Here is a 17700-nt window from a genome sequence, read left to right on the forward strand (position 1 = left end):
AGAGACCTGGGGTCCTCACAGTTTCAATCCCAATTGGATAGCAAAACGCCACAAAGAAACTAACATTTATTATCCACAAGAACCAAAGCAAACCTCTTTATTTATGAATCAAAATCCAACTCCAAAGACAGTGTTCTACTCAACATAAAATGAAGTAGCAACTAACTGAAACAGAAGAACTGAAAGAAACAAAAAAACTAAAAGACCAAAAGAAAGAGTCACTTTGTCCGCTAGTGAAGCTGTCAAGAACCAAGTGTGACTCTCGTGCCCTCCCGTTGCATGTCCCTGTGAAAAACCAATAAAGTAGAGTGTCAAAACCGAAATCCTTAGCACAACTACTTCTAGTGAAAACAGGTGAGACAAATAATATAGATAAGATTTTATGTAATAGTTTGAGTGAGTGCAGATATAACAATTTACAACAATTAAGAAATCAATCATGCAACAGGTTACATATGCTAAGCATGAAGAAACATTAAAGCAATAGCAAGTAGCACGAACTAAGTAAACAAGACTTTCAGCATGCACTAGGAAGTAAATAACATACGCTCACCATCATATAATGACTAAGGGAACAATTAAAATAGGCATGTTTTAATGCATAACAGGAAAAATACATGATTTATGTGCAATGCATGAACCCTTTTATCATCTTTCATTTAAGTTTCTCTTTTTCATATGCATGCCCTATTAAATGCATGCAACTTTAAGTTCTTTTTTTTAATTACCGTTGCATGCGGATACACCAAACGGGAGCAATCTTCGAGGTCAAGTTAGGTTCTCAGGGTAGCTTAGCACATAATTTGTATTTATTACTGGGTTTCAAAATTAGCCCTCGATTGAATCACCTTCGAAACATTATACCTCTACATCTAATGTCGGGGACACAAGGGACATCCCACGCCCACACGTGTTACTTTCTTGGTGTACCAAAACAACAGTTGTGTCAAATACACCACACCAGGTCAAGTGGCAGACTCTGCCTAAAACCGTAGCCAGGAGAAGGAACCTCAATATGGGTTCAGAGAACAAAAATAAAGCCTACGAAATTTTTGTATCCTCACAGTCTCCCCAAGACCGGATCTCTAAGATCCTCATTCTTTTAATGAGAGATCCCAGAACATATATTACAGTAAACCCCTTTCAGTAAAGAAACATGACTAAAGATTTATGCTCCTGGCGTGAATCTAATCCAAGAACGTGAATTCACTTCAAGAACGTAATTCCAATCCAAGAACACGAAATCCAATCCAAGAACATGATGCCCAAGTTGAAACAATGAAATTAATTTAAACAAAAACTAAGATCTCAGCAAAAAGGAAATCAGTTCTTTTAGATCCATTAATATGCACCAATTTTTTTTCTTAAAAAGAAAGGGGAAAGTGGACGAAAAAGCAAGCAATCGGGCCATGGAGAGCGATACGTGGTTCGCCCTCCATGTTTCTTCGGGGATACAACCATATAGAGTTTTTTTCCCATGGATTCTCATCTCAAAACACTACACGGAATCGAACCGATATTCGATTCCTCACCTAGATTCAAAAGAAGAACCGTACCTTGAATGGAAAAACACGAAAGGAACAGTGGAAGAGCTTGGCTGAAGATTAATGGCTTCCCTTTCTGTCTTCTTCCTCCTTCCTTCTCCTTCTCTCTCTCTCTCTCTCTTTCTCTCTCCCTTTCTTTCTCTCCTTTCTTCTTCTCTTTTTTTTCTCTTTAAATAAATGAGGGAGAAGGGTTGCCCCCCCCTATTTCCTACAAACTCTCTAGAGAGAGTTCCCAAATGTGGGACTCTCTCTCTATGGGAGTTTTCAATTTTTTTTAAAACTCCACCATGTTTGACTTTTTGACCTTTTTATTCTTTTTGGAAACCTCTAGCCTCCTTTTGAGTTAGGCAAGAAGTTTAACCCTAAACCTCCTTAACCTCTATTCTGAAATTAATAAATTAAATAATTCATTTTTTTGAATTTATTAATTCTTAAATATTTAAAAGCTTCAAAATTGGTCATATTGACCAGGAAGACTTTTTCTATAAATTTAACTCCATTTAAAGCCCCTAACTGAATTTAAAGTTGTTAAATACGTTGGGCATGGAATTTGGATCTTGATCCGATCCTAATTCGAATCCAAGATCCAAACTGCTCTCTTTTTGAAAAAATGTTGTTTTTAGGCCAACTGTAGCCCAAAATGAGGAAAATAAAGTACCATTGCGCTCAAAATTCTGAAACGCATCCAACAATATGAAACACACATATAAACCTCCAAATTTCATCCAAAATTATCCTGAATTTTCCTTGAATTTCTCGTGATTAAAGGTTGAATTTAAAGCTCTTTACTACATTTTGATTGGCTCGCCAAGACCTTGTCGATGAGACTTGGGTCAAACCCAACTCTAAGACATTGGTCTAAGAATCGAACCTCAAACGATTTTTCTATCAGACAGCCGAATTTTTAAAGACTCATACATTGCCTAAGGACAAAAAATACGTGATCTTACATCCCTAACCCCTTAAAAGAATTTCGTCCTCAAAATTTAAACGTACCAAACAAATATGAGTAGTGTTGACGCATATCCACCTTAGGTTCTCAAGTGCATTCATCCAACCCGTGATGCTGCCAATGAACTTTAATGAACAAGATCGTCTTATTACGCAGCGCCTTTTCTTGACGATCTACAATCTCCACTGGCTTTTCATCAGTAGTCAAGTCAGGTTATACCTCGATCACTTCATAGTGAATCACATGTGAGGGATCAGGTACATACTTCCTTAACATACAGACATGGAACACATCATGAATCTGCGAAAACTGAGGAGGAAGTGCTACCCGGTATGCAGTCTCCCTGACTCGTCCAAGGACTTTGAAGGGTCCAACATACCTAGGACTCAACTTTCCTTTCTTCTCAAACCGAAAAACACTCCTCGTAGGTGATACCCAAACAAACATGTGGTCGCCTACATCAAAACTGAGTTCTCTACGTTGTTGATCGACATAGCTCTTCTGCCTACTTTGAGTTGCAATCAACCTCTTCTTGATTAAATGCACCTGATCTGCATAGTGCTGGATGATTTCTGGAGACTCCACTGCTCTCACTCCGACCTCATTCCAGCACACGAAAGATCTATATGGTCGATCGTACAAAGCATCATACGGGGCCATGTCAATACTGGCATGAAAGCTATTGTTGTATAAAAACTCTGCATGCTTCACATGCTTGTCTCAGTCGCCTACCCAATCTAAGGCACATACTCTCGGCATATCCTCGAGCGTCTAGATCATACGCTCCGACTGTACATCCGTTTATGGGTGGAACGCAGTACTAAACTTCAATGTAGTGCCTAAAGCCTTCTAAAGTTGGTGCTAGAATTGAGACGTGAAATGCAGATCTCGATCGAATACTATCGAACGTGACACTCCATGAAGTCTGACCACCTCATCTACATAGAGATCGGTTAGGCTCTCCAAACTTTGATACCTAGCAAAGCTTTTTCCGATCATTTTTTTTGTTAGGGCTATTCAAATTTCCCTTTTTCTTATATCTGGAAAGAAAAGTCAATTTTTAGTACAGATGCACAGGTTTAATCCCAACCTTGGTGTCACTTCTGAATGTGTAAAAACAGTCTTGTTTATGATCATAAATGTCGATCCACCTGAATCAAGCTTCACTCAGCGTGAAACTTTATTCAGGAGAGACACAGATTATAGTTTATCAGTCCAGCATGATCTCAGCCCAAGAAAACAAAAAGAAACATGCAGCCCCACATGACAGGTATACCCAGTTTAAATCCTAAACATAAAACGATTTGGACTGTGTAATGGTAGTCTGACTTAGGTACACGTTCACCCACCAATCGATGGAACTAAAATCAGCGTGAACCCTTTTCAGTAAAGAAACACGACTAAAGATTTACGCCCCTGACGTGAATCTAATCCAAGAACGTGAATCCATGCCAAGAACGTGATTCCAATCCAAGAACACGATGCCCAAGTTGAAACAATGAAATTAATTTAAACAAAAACTAAGATCTCAGCAAAAAGGAAATCAGTTCTTTTAGATCCATTAATATACAGCAATTTTTTTTCTTAAAAAGAAAGGGGAAAGTAGATGAAAAAGCAAGCAATAGGGCCATGGAGAGCGATCCATGGTTCGCCCTCCATGTTTCTTAGGGGACACAGCCATATAGAATTTTTTTCTCATGGATTCTCATCTCAAAACACTATACGGAATCGAACCGATATTTGATCCCTCACCTAGATTCAAAAAAAGAACTGTACCTTGAATGAAAAAATACGAAAGAAACGGTGGGAGAGCTTGGTTGAAGATTAAGGGCTTCCCTCTCTCTCTTCTTCCTCCTTCCTTCTCCTTCTCTCTCCCTTTTTTTCTCTCTTTTCTTTTCTCTCCTTTCTTCTTCTTTTTTTTCTCTTTAAATAGATGAGGGAGAAGGGCTGCCCCCCCCCCCCCCCTATTTCCAGCAAACTCTCTAGAGAGAGTTCCCAAATGTGGGACTCTCTCTCTATGGGAGTTTCCAATTTTTTTTAAAACTCCACCATGTTTGACTTTTTGACCTTTTTATTCTTTTTGGAAACCTCTAGCCTCCTTTTGAGTTAGGCAAGAAGTTTGACCCTAAACCTCCTTAACCTCTATTCTGAAATTAATAAATTAAATAATTCATTTTTTAAAATTTATTAATTCTTAAATATTTAAAAGCTTCCAAAATTGGTCATATTGACTAGGAAAACTTTTTCTATAAATTTAACTCCATTTTAAAGCCCCTAACTGAATTTAAAGTTGTTAAATACGTTGGGCATGAAATTTAGATCCAGATCCGATCCAAATTCGGATTCAAGATCCAAACTACTCTCTTTTTGAAAAAAACATGATTTTTGGGCCAATCGTAACCTGAAACGAAGAAAATAAAGTATTGTTGCGCTCAAAATTCCGAAATGCATCTAACGGTATACAACACACATAAACATCCGAGTTTCATCCAAAATTATCTCAAATTTTTCTCGAATTTCGCTTGTGGTTAAAAGTCAAATTTAAAACTCTTTACTACGTTTCGATTGGCTCGCCTCGACCTTGGAGATGAGACTTGGGTCAAACCTAAACTCTAAGACATTGGTCTAAAAATCGAACCTCAAACGATTTTTCTACCAGACTTAGCCGAATTTTTTAAAAACTCATACATTGACTAAGGACCAAAAATACGTGATCTTACAGTTATGGCAAGAACTAACAGGGTGATGCAGCACAATAAACTAGAAGATGGCATCTTAGAAGCAAGAATGCGACAAATTGTGGTGTTTTGGTTTTACCATAAATTGATATGCATTGCATAGCAACTTTGAATCACTAGGTCAGTTTTACCGCTTTATGTCACATGGCACCATGGTGTATTCTTGTTAAAAAAGGATCTCCAATAGACTGCATGATGGCTAAAAAACTAACATGGAAATGTTAAAGGATTCAAATGGCAGGTGCAATCCTGATTCACAGGATGTGTTAGAAGTTATAATAAGACATCCTTTCCTATCTTCAACCTCATATAAACTTCTACAAGCAAAGCAGAGTAGAACAAGCAAAACAGAGAAAAAAACATTGTCGCTTGATCCCATATTAAGATGATTGTGACATGAAATTCAAATAATTTGCCCAAAAGACACTATAGTGTCATTTGATAGCCAGGGATCTGAGATCATGGATCTCAGCTGGCATGGGGCCACTGATGTGTTGCGGCCGCCATGTCAAGATTCGAGGATCTGAGATCCACACTTTTGGAGAGTAAAAAGGGAAGGGGGGATCATATCTGAGAATCAAAAAAGGTCATTACCATAACTAAAATTTGAGTGGATTGTGGAAATTTATCTTTCACGGATTGGCATGCCTATATGTTTATTGAACAATTAAAGCGCAAGTAATTCTTTGTTTTTTTCTTTCATTTTTCTTCTAACAGAACTTAGTCGAGCGAATGCTACATTGCGACAATTTTGGGTTACCAAACTCCAGCTTACAATGGACTGAAGAGAACCAAAACCTACAAAAATTTTCTTTGCTGATTCAAGTCATAACAGTTCCACCCCACTTTTACAGGGTAAACAGTCCAGTTTCATAAATGAGAAAGCTACAAGCATGAAGATGCAAGAATGACATCTTTAAGTAAATAAACAGTCTCAGCTTCTCATATTCACCGTAGAACACACATGGTTTATCACTGATACAACATCTCTTACAGTGTTTTATATATATATATATATATATATATATAAGATGAGAGAGAGAGAGACCAACCAAAGCAAAAAGTCTATCCTAGAAAATATAATATCTGCTGCCAAAAAAGATGGTGTTTTAATTAAACATTGGAGAAGCAACACCTTCAACAAAATCCCTGATGAAGAATTTTGTTAATGTCATCCTCAACTAGCTATTGATAGTGCGCTGATGAGCGAGCTACACGAGGCCTCACAGGTGTCTTTGAAGGACTCACTCTGGATCAAGATAGAGTCCCATCACCATGCAGAATACGAAAATGTACGGTAAATAGTGTGCATTCTAGAGGAATGTTACCTGATTGGAAGTGATCCTAATATCACTCCGCTACAATTTAGTGCATTCATTGCACTTTGTGCCTGAAACATGTCCAAATGAATCAAATCACCAACACTGGCCATTGATCAACTATACATACAGGAACAGAAACAAGTGATGATGAGTTGACATATTGCAAAAATGTAAATTATTATAATGCAATTTGTTTGTCATGGAAGCCAATAGAGATGAATAGTGCACACAAGTAGAGAATAAATCAAGTCACACGTTTTGATACATAAATTCAAAAACATATCACTACAAATCTTATACTTTCCAGTTGAAGCTAAGTTATCACAAAATAAACCAAATTCATGTCTAGGCTGATTATCTTCTTTTCATTCAACAGGTTAACTTTCTGGACAGCATCAGTCATGCCATAAAACATGCTTGTTGGGAAAAAAAAACTTGACTCTGATGTTTCATGGGGAATTCTAAATCAAGACCAAGCAAAAGAGCGCTTAAGTGGAAGAAAAAAAGTTCCAAGATTAACAAAGCATCATCCACGTATGATCCATACCTAACACGGGTTTGATGTGATATTTTTAATATATAAAAAGGTACTTTTATTGAAATATTATTAAAAATATTAAAAACTATTAACACATTAAAATAATATTGATGTTAAGTTATGAAAGTTTTCAAATATCACCAATGAAGTCCACCAAGTTGATACAAATGTGAACAATCACCAAAAAGGGAACCCACTATAGAGTTCACCCACAAACCCACAAAGGAGCACATTCATGAAACCCACACAAGGGTGCATAAGAGCATAAAAATAATAATATTTTATTGTGGTGCATATGCAAGAAGCATTACATAGAGAGAGGGGGTTCACCCTTATTTATATATAACAAGGGAGCTCAATAGAGCTCTTGGAGCTGGTCCAACAGCTCTATTTAGAAATGTTGGAACAGTTTCAACAACTCTATTGTCTAGTTCAAAATGAACCAAACTAAAAGAAAAAGAAAATAGTTACAATAATAAATAGGAATATATATACATATATATGTAATACATATACATATGTATATAATACATATAAATACATACACATGTTATATATATATACAAAATATATACATAAATATACAATGTAACACTCTCTCAAACTTACGGCTGGATGACAGAAAGTTTGCCTAAGAGAAAGTGACATCTAGGAGTAGCGAGAAGTTTGGTGAAAAAATCCGCCAACTGGTACTCTGATGAAACATAAGGCAGATCGATAGTGTCATGTAGATATTCCTCTCGTACATAATGACAGTTCATCTCAATATGTTTGGTACGCTTATGAAAGGTCTGATTGCTGGCAATGTAAATGAAACTTTTGTTGTCACAACACATTTGTGAGCCTCCTTTATTTGAACTATCATATTGGTCATCAATCTTCTAAGTCAGATCACTTTCATAGGTGTAGCCATGGCATGGTATTCAACTTTAGTCGAAGAGAAAAAGAGAGAGAGTGTGTGTGTAAAACCTACGAATTTTTGACATTTTTTATGAGAAATAAATAAGAATTTAATGTTAAAATATTGTTATAAATATAAGTTGAAATTTAACTGCAAATTGAACTCCAATTTGGATTTGGAATAAATTTCAAGTTGGGAATTCATTTTAAATTGGGTTTTGATTTTTAATCGGATTTAATGTGGATTTAAGTTGGGTTTAATTTGGATCTAATTTTGGAGTTTATTGCGAGTTGAATTTTGAGTTTTAATTTAGTTCAGATTTGAATTGAGGGTGTATTATAAAAAAATTGAATTTTTATATTTAATTTAGGTGAAATGTGGAATCTTAATTAATGCTAAATTGTGATTTAATTTGCATATTAAAAAGAGTCAAAATTTAATCAAGGGATGAAATTGGATTTAAATTTGAAGTTAAATTGGATTTTAAAATACATGTAGAATTTAATTTAATTTGAATTAAATTTAATGTGAATTTGGGTTTGGAATTTTAGCAGTCTAATTTGGATATGGATTAGAGTTGGGATTACCTAAATGGATTTGTATCGTGATTAGATTCGAAATCCAAAATAGAAATCCATTTAGGATTTTAAATTGGAAATTTAGTGGAATGGAACTTAGAAATTAATCACACTTAATAAAAAGTAGGAGTCCCATAGGATGGGATGTCCCCCTATGTAGCACTTCCTACATTGTAAAATTCTGAAATTTTAATAAGAATCCACTCAAACCTAAAGTCAAAGGAAAATTTTTTAAGTTTCCTAAATTAAAACTTGGCTCTTAGCCAAAGAAATATAACTTGGATATTTTTCTAAGTTTATTTCTTTTGGAAAGAGGCATCCCTAGGGTGGGACATCCCACCCTAGTAGGCCCGCTTTGATGGCTAGACCTTTACATTCCAAAGCTTTAAACTTAGAAAAAAATCTATAGTTTCCAAAAAAAAACGCTTAGGAATTTAGAGGCTAAAGTTTCTTGCAATTTTTAATTGGCAACTTAGAAACATGATGGGACGTCCCTTTTAGTGGGCCCTCTTGATTAAGAAGGAATCCATGTATCATGGACTCCCATATGGGCAATAAGGGAGGACCGTCCCCTACCTTGCCATAATCAGGCAAATGAAAAAAAAACAGAAAGAAAGAAATGGAAAACAAGAAAAATAGAAACAGAGTATTAATTTAGACTTAGAATATTTTCTTTAGAATGAAAAATTAGAAAGATTTTGGCTGGAAATGAGTGAGAGAAAAGGAAACAAATTAGAGCCTATTGGGATTTGGAAAATCCCAAATAAGCATATAAAAAGAGGGGCTCATGCCCCCCCTTTCTATTTTTGTTTTTTCCTTCTCCCTACTCTCTTTAAATTCCATCTCTTTCTCCCTTCTTCTTCTTCTCTCTATTTTCGGTCCAGACCTTCCTTTCTCTTCCTCAAAGAAGTGACTTCCATTAAAGTGGAGCCGTAGCTGCGAAGTCAGAGGACTAGCTGAAGGATCTGGCCGAACCGTGCATCTTGAATTTTGTTTTCTTTTTGGCTTCTACAAGGTAAAGGGGTTCTAATCCCATACATGTAGACTAGAACACGTATGCATGAGCATACTTCGTGTGCGAAACCGTTTCGGGGCATTGATCCACACGTGGATCAATGCTGGTCAAAATCTGGACAGACCTAGATCAGTCCCTGCCAGGGCTGGGGACTGATCGGTCTCAGTAAGGTTTTCAAAAAGATTTAACACACGTTGGAAAAAAGTATATAATAAACGTGATTATAGCCTTGCATGTATTCTTTATGATTCAGCCTACACTTTATCTGCTTATGTTTGGTTCTTTCAATACGAGTGACATTTTCTTAAAACACCGCTTGCAAATTATGATGATATTTCTCCAAAGTTTATTAACAGTAGTCAGCACCAAGTTATTCATGTAAACTAGGTACTGTACAGGAAACACAACATAAAAGGAGTGCATTAGTTCGGTGTGTGTGTGTGTTATTTTAAACAAGCTTGAAAGGAATGTCCTTGTTTGTGATGTAACTGAATGCAAATAATAATGGACGTGAGAAAGTCAATAGCTTCTGCTTTGACTGCATCAAGCTCTACTTCTCTTGATTAATGCATTAGTTCGGTGTGTGTGTGTTATTTTAAACAAGCTTGAAAGGAATGTCCTTGTTTGTGATGTAACTGAATGCAAATAATAATGGACGTGAGAAAGTCAATAGCTTCTGCTTTGACTGCATCAAGCTCTACTTCTCTTGATTAATGCATATCTGTCTATTCTACAGGTTATAAAGGTAAAAAAAATGATGTTCTTGGATCAACCGGAACAGAGATCTTTAAACAGATCAGACCAGTTCTGTCCAGTTTCAGGAGTCCGGTTCAACGATGAAAAAAAAACAAATACAGGTAGTTTTATAATCAGCTTCCCTTAAATTAACATATAGATACATGTATATATATTGTATATATACATATTTCAAGTATATACATTTTAACAGATTCTCCCGTCTTTGCACTGAGTGCTGTTTGCATTGCACACTGTTGTGGATACTCTGGAAAATGAGTCTGACTCTACCAGACATGCGGTTGTCCTTTCAGTAGGTAAATCTATTTAGAGGAGATACAGTGTCTCTGTGGCAATGCAACTATGTATCCACTAACTGGGCCACAGCCTCATTGCTTGCCATTGGAACAATGAAGCAAATATATTTTGATAAAAAGGAATGATTGAATCAATATATGTATATATATATACTATACTGACATTCATGTTTAAGCTAAAGACCACGTAGCCATCGGGTAGATTCCTGTATGCAGGATGGGTGCTAGGTGTCCTTATATTTGGACATAAATGATGTCTTTGTTTAGATTTGATAAACTGTTAAGGTCCTACCCTAATCCGAACTAGTCTACTGAATATATATATATATATATATATATATATATATATATATATATATATATATATATATATATATATATATATATATATATATATATACTCCTTTCAATGAAGATCTAAAATACAAGGACCATGCCATCTTAATGTAATAACCAATACTAACAAGCTGACCTTAGGCCATCTAACAACTGAATGACAAATCAAGTGGAGCCATAACCAACAACTTGAGGCTTAAACAAAAGAGATCGCTACCAGTATGCTATGCCGGGATGGGTATATGAGTCTCTTTGTGCGTTGCGGGTATGATGCAAGGAACTGATCCATTCGTGGATCAGATCTAAGAATTTCTTTGGAATGAACCAGACCAGACCAACCCCTATAGAGGCTGGGATTGATTAGTTCGAAAACAAAAAAAAATGTTAAAGGTGATGCCAATTTTGAGTGTTCATTCAAAACACATATTCGAACTATTATGGAGGACTAATCCACTCGTGGTTCAGTCATGACGTTGGTTCAACATAAATCCAAATATGTTAGATATGTTTAAACTGAATTTCCTTTCGGTGTTGTGAAATCTTTAGATTTTCAATATTGTGATTGCTTATTTTCGCATTCGTGAAAATTTTTATTCATGTATTTTTCTTTCTAAGCTGTTGTACATTTTAAGTTGATTCATATGTGGTAATGGCATCAGTTGTGAAATCCCTGATATGTGGGTTGTAACTGAAAAAAAAAGAAACATACATGATATGGTTTAATTGCTACTTGCTTGAGGAAAATTATCATTGTGTTTGGCTGCTGACCACTACCTGGTAAAATGCTCATATCTCTCTCGTCCAAAAGAGTTTTTGCGGCGTATAAAAGTTGGCGAAAATATGCGTGTAAGAAAAATGAGTCATGGTCTCAGTCTATATACAGAACGGTGATTGCTGTAACAGCAGGGCAAATCTTGCCTAACTAGGTCCCGAACCGAATACGGGCCGGTTAGGTTAAGCAAATAATGAACCTCTAATGTTTATACGTGGTTTTAAGTGATAAATTAATATGCATTTGTAACAGGTAATGTTACGTAAATGCCTGTTTTAAAGTTTACTGAACATGACATCGGATGAATTGTTATCGCATGCCATCGGATGAATTGTTATCGGATGCCACTGAATGAATGTTTGCAATGAATTTCAATACATATGCATTAAAGTGTGTGTAGCATACAACATTGTGTATATGCATGGTATGAATCATATTCAATGCCTATGAATGAATGTGTAAATGAATGTGAATGTGTTACAATTGGCATAAATGGCATGAAAGTGATATTGGCATTGAATCATGCATCAAAGTGCCCAAAATGGAGGCATGAATCTTTGAGTTAGATTCATTATGTGTGTGCATGAAGAGCAATAGAATTAATGTAATTAAAAGAATATGTAAACATTAATTCTATTGATGTTTACAATGAAAGGGTAAGCGGTACTTTCGGCTCTGTGGAACAAGTTTTTTTTTAGCACAGAAAGTTACTCATCCCCAACCATGGAGATAGAGAAAGCCTCCACATTAGCTACAGAGTGGTAGGTCAAGGAACTTATGAGTGAAGTTTGATGCATCAGGTTGGAGGTGTTGGGAGTTCTCTCCCGACTAGGTCATCCTTCTCTCAAGACTAGTGAAAGGTCTGACTAGGGTTAAGACACAACTTATTTGAATATACCCCTCTTAAGTCGTGGTCCTGATCCAGATTAAGCTTGTGTAGTACCCACAGGGCTAAGAAGTGACAACCCTAAATGTTTATACATTTATTTAAGCATGGCATGCATCACGTATAAAAAAAACTTAAATAAAGAAAATTAAAGTCACTTATGCATGAAAAGGCTATAGGTTCTTCATTGATAAGTTCATACATTATTTACCTGTTCATGCATAAGATTGTTAATTATTTCTGAATGATATTCTTGTTATGCATACCTGAAATGGATCCTTACTTGAATTAAAGTGTGAATTTATTGAAATATGTTCATGTATATTGATTTGGTTTACATCGACCCGTTTTATAGGTTTTCAGGTGAAGTATGATGTATAGCTGCAGAGCAGATGCGGGATGCTGAGACGGCGTCGAGAGCCAGTCTTTTCATTTCCCGAAGATAGTTTTGAAAAAACATTTATAGTTATTTTGGATTGAAAATACTCAAGTATAAATTTTAAATTATTAAAACTAAATTAAATTTTAATAGTGAATGTTATTCGCATTTTAATTCAGATATGATGATTGCTCGTTCTGTAACATGCCTAAAATGTTTAACCCAAACAACTTAGTTGTCAAAGGCGCTAGGCGGAGCCTAGGCGGTGAGCCCCTAAAAAGACTAGGCGAGGTCTAGGCGGACTAGGTGGTACCCCAAATAAAAATAATATATATATATATATATATATATATATATATATATATATATATATATATAAAATGTGTAAACAAACTACTAAAATTAATAACATATATACAATATAAAATCAATCAACAATAAGCAACTGACAAATAATATGTTGTCGAATATTGTAAAGCAATTATATTACATAAAACAGTCAAATAGATAACTCATACGCTTAAAGATTATATATGAATTAAGTACACACATATGTATATATATATATATAATTATATATATAATATAAACATATAATATTATAAATTTATAATATATGTTTATGATATGTTAATATATATATATAATTATATATAATTACACAAAAAACATATATATGTGTATGCAACTATGCATCAGACAGAGAGACTACCTCGGCTAGGCCGCCTAGGCGGTGCCTAGGCTCTGCCTTTGACAACTAAGCGGAGGGGTGAAAGGAGGAAGAAGAAAAGAATAGGGTAAAAAAAACAAAAGAATAAAATGAGAGAATAAAAAAAAGATTTTGAGGCTGGAGGAAGAAGAAAAAGAAAAAAAGAAAGAAAAAATAGAAAAAAATTTTAAAAAATATGACAACTATGTCCCTACGGCTTAGGCATGCACAACTTAAGTAAAAAATAGGGCCCTACCTGTTAAAGAAGACGTGATTTGGTTCTGGATCTACGCCTGGTCCAGATCCATATCATGTGTTATAGTATTTATCCATATCACGTGTTAGTATTTCTATTTTGCACATGTGCACTTTTTGTGTAGTTTGTATTTATAATCAGGGACATTATCGTCTATTGTAATTGTGAGTCACTGTATATTAACAAAGTTTCTCTAGGTCAAGATATGACCTTTTCTGCGCAGCCCCTTTGCCTCCTGTCATCTCCTCTCTCTGTAGATAGTGAAGACGTGGGCTGGAACACTGAATTCTAACATGGTATCAGAGCAGGCCCATTGAAGGTTTCCTTTCTATTCTTTATTCTTCCTTTCTTTTATTCCTGCTCTCATTTTCTGTTTCACGACAGATCTGATTTCCATTCAGATCTGGGTCCCTTCTAATCTACTTATTATTTATTCTTTTTCTTTAAGGACAGATCTAACGTGATGCCTCTGATCACGTCAGGTCTGGTGATGTTTTCTCTGGTGTTGTTTTCTCTCTAAAGAACAGATCTGACGTGCTGCCTTTGATCACGTCAGATCTGGTGTTATTTCTCGGGTGCCTTTTTCTGTCTAAAGAACAATTCTAATCTAACGTGTTGCCTCTGATCACGTCAGATCTGGTGTTGTTTTCTCTGGTGCCTTTTTCTGTCTAAAGAATAGGTCTGATCTGACGTGTTGACTTCTGTCTAAAGAACAGATCACGTCAGATCTGGTGTTGATTACTGTTATCTCATTATTCTCTCTGTCTAAAGGTACATCTAAAATCAGATCACGTTAAATCTGATTTGTTCATCTTTCATAATCATCTTTTACTTATCATTCATTATTTCTTTATTTATATTTCTTATCTTGTTTAATAGTTTCCTACGTAAACAATCTTGACTATTCATATTATTTCTGTTGGGTGGAATTTTCTTTGTTGACCTGTGCTGATATATTGGATCTTCATAAACTGTGTTGCGGTTTTGGTACATAACCAGTAACCAAATCACTTTGCCAAAAAAAAAGGTGTGCAACACAGGGTCCGAAATTAAAGACATCTGAAAGTTTCCCCATCTGAAAGTTCCTCTTCTTTTTCAATCCATAATTGAAAGATATGGATTCGTCCTCTAATCATTCGGGTCTTTCCTCTAGCTTTCTGAGTCAACTTGTTTCTGAAAAACTCAACCATTCCAATTTCTTGACCTGGAAAAGGCAAATAATTCCCTTCATACGAAGCCAAGACCTTTCTGGGCACTTAGATGGATCAACTCCAGCCTCACTTCAATTTATCACGCAGGAAATACAGGATGATAAAGGGGTTGTCTCATCTCGGATTATTCAAAAACCTGACTTCACATTTTGGATGAAAAGAGACCAAGCACTAGTCGCATACATCACTTCTACTTTATCCCAAGAATACTGATTGCAATACCAGATGATTGTTCAGCCGTTGAACTATGAAATATGTTGGCTCAAACCTATTCTCAAATATCGGAAGCAAAAGTTTTGTATCTCAAGCGAGAATTTCAATCACTAAAGAAGGGCATTATGTCTGTTATGGATTACCTGAACAAGGTAAAAACTATCACAGATCAATTGGCTCTTGTTGGATGTGCGATCACAGAGAGAGATAAGGTGCAACAAGTTTTAAGAGGATTGGGAGCAGATTATCATGTTCTTGTCACGTCTCTCACATGCTTGCCTGTTTTACCCAGTTTTGAAGACTTACGAGCTAAACTTTTACATTATGAGATTAGTTTGAAGAATCTTTCTGATGGAGATGGTGAACAACTTGACTCCCAAAATGTTTTGGCTACTGGATTGTTTTATGGACAAGGTCGTGGTGGAGGAAATAATCATCGCGGAGGTAGAGCTCGAGGACGTTATGGTGGACAAAGAAGATGTGGGTTGCTTCCTACCCCAAACATGCCTCCTAATGCTCATGTAGGAACTCCAAGAAATATTCTCACATGCTTCCTCTGTAATAAAAGGGGGCACATTAAAGCTGACTATTGGTTCAACCCTCATAACAAAGGCAAGAATTATATTATTCAGTCAAACAAGCAGACTAATGAGAGTAAATCTAGTGGAGATATGCAACAACTTTTGTTGGCAGCCCTTTCACCAGGGAGTATGGTATATAGACTCTGGAGCAACCACCCATGTCACGGGAGATGCAGGTAAACTCTCAAACTTATCTCCTTATTTCGATAATGGCAGTATTGTCACTGGAGATGGAACTCATCATTCCATTTCTCACACTGTAAATGCCATAATACCCTTCTTAAATTCATCCATAAAGTTGTCCAATGTTCTACATGCTCCTAATATAAAAAAGAACATTATTTATGTCTCCAAACTTGTTGATGATACACATTCTTCTGTCGAATTTACTCTCTCTTATGTGTATGTCAAGGACCTTCAAACGAGGGAGACGTTCGTTAAAGGGGAGCGACGAGGAAATATGTACATCTTCAAAGAAGATCCTTTTGTTCGTGTTTCTGCTCCTGTCGTCTTGAAGCCTTCTTTGAAGTCTAATGAATCATCTTCTAAATGTCTTCTTAGTCTGTCTAAAAGTAATAAGTCAAATGTTTGGCATAGTCCACTTGGTCAATGTAGTTTCTCTTTTGTTGAAAAGCTTGTAAGAGATAATCTTATCTCTTCATCTAGTTTGAGTCCTACTTTTGGCAATGAGCAATGTACAAGTTGTCAATTGTGCAAGAGTCATGTTTTTTCTTTCAATTCAATTAATAAAAGAGCTTCAAGACCTTTTGAGATTATCTACTTTGATGTATGGGGTCCTGCACCTACTTGTTCATTTTCCAGTAGTCGATACTATGTTGTTTTCATTGATAGTTATTCTCGCTATACCTGGACATATTTCATGAAACAAAAATCTGAAGTCCTTAAATTGTTCAGAATGTTTCATGCCTTTGTCAAAACTCACTTTTCGTCAAATATTATGAATTTTCAGTGTGATGGGGGTGGTGAATACTCTTCAAATGACTTTATTGCTTTTCTTTGAAACAATGGTATAAGTCGCAGAGTTTCCTGCTCACACACACCACAACAGAATGGTGTCGCTGAACGAAAACACCGCCACGTTGTTGAGAGTGCGATGAGCATGTTGCATGATAGTCATATTCCTATTGAGTTATGGACAGAAGCTTTTCACTCGGCGGTTTATATTATAAATCGGCTGCCGATGGTCATTTTAGCAAATAAATCACCTTATTTCTTTTTGGGCAGCATCCAGATTATGATAATTTACGATTTTTTGGCTGTATTTGTTATATGCACATTGACAAATCATTAAGAAATAAGTTTCAGGATAAAGCTTCTAAGTGCATATTTGTGGGATATGCGGACAATTATAAGGGATATCGTTGCTACGAGCCTCTGACCAAGCGTATTAAGATCTCCAGAAATGTGGTTTTCGATGAGCAGAATTTTGAAGATGGGCATCTTTTACAAAATACGCGTCATAGTGTTGAAGTTTATACTCCATGGTTAAATGTCGAGTTGTTTGCTAACACCAATGGAGAGTGTTCATCTGACTACAGTGTTGCTCCCATGCCCTTTCTTGTACAGGATGAAACCTCTTACACAACTCAAATTGAGATTGACAACTTTCCGTCCAAGGAGATTGAGAAGTTTTCAGGACCAGTCTATATGAGAAGAGCAGCAAAAACTACTCCCACCATTACTAATGGGACTGTTG

At 35.9% G+C, this 17700-nt stretch overlaps 2 protein-coding genes across 2 annotated transcripts in view; both read right to left on the reverse strand.

The window, feature by feature from the left end:
* Nucleotides 1-2583: 2583 nt before the first annotated feature.
* Nucleotides 2584-3156, reverse strand: LOC149820147 (uncharacterized). The gene is made up of 2 exons (XM_089981750.1): nt 2779-3156; nt 2584-2685 (listed from the first exon to the last, which is right to left on the reverse strand). The coding sequence occupies exons 1-2, from the start codon at nt 3154-3156 to the stop codon at nt 2584-2586; spliced, it is 480 nt and encodes a 159-aa protein (XP_089837876.1).
* A 2885-nt stretch (nt 3157-6041) lies between these two features.
* Nucleotides 6042-17700, reverse strand: part of LOC149820148 (polyadenylate-binding protein-interacting protein 9-like) — a 47902-nt gene continuing 36243 nt past the window's right edge. Inside the window, exons 9-10 of the mRNA XM_089982590.1 lie at nt 6563-6624; nt 6042-6483 (exon numbers count right to left, since the gene is read on the reverse strand). Of these exons, the coding sequence (XP_089838716.1) occupies nt 6420-6483; nt 6563-6624 (126 nt within the window). The 3' untranslated portion in view covers nt 6042-6419. The remainder of the gene's footprint in view (nt 6484-6562; nt 6625-17700) is intronic.

Source organism: Nuphar pumila, chromosome 12 (genome assembly GCF_984573655.1).
Source record: "Nuphar pumila chromosome 12, dmNupPumi1.hap1.1, whole genome shotgun sequence".
NCBI lineage: Eukaryota > Viridiplantae > Streptophyta > Magnoliopsida > Nymphaeales > Nymphaeaceae > Nuphar > Nuphar pumila.

What these genes read in the sequence shown, in the direction of transcription:
- LOC149820147 (XM_089981750.1), bottom strand. Translation starts at nt 3,156, where the DNA reads ATGGCCCCGTATGATGCTTTGTACGATCGACCATATAGATCTTTCGTG. An exon ending in AGATTCATGATGTGTTCCAT is followed by an intron (nt 2,686 to 2,778) that starts GTCTGTATGTTA and finishes ACTGATGAAAAG; the next exon opens with CCAGTGGAGATTGTAGATCG.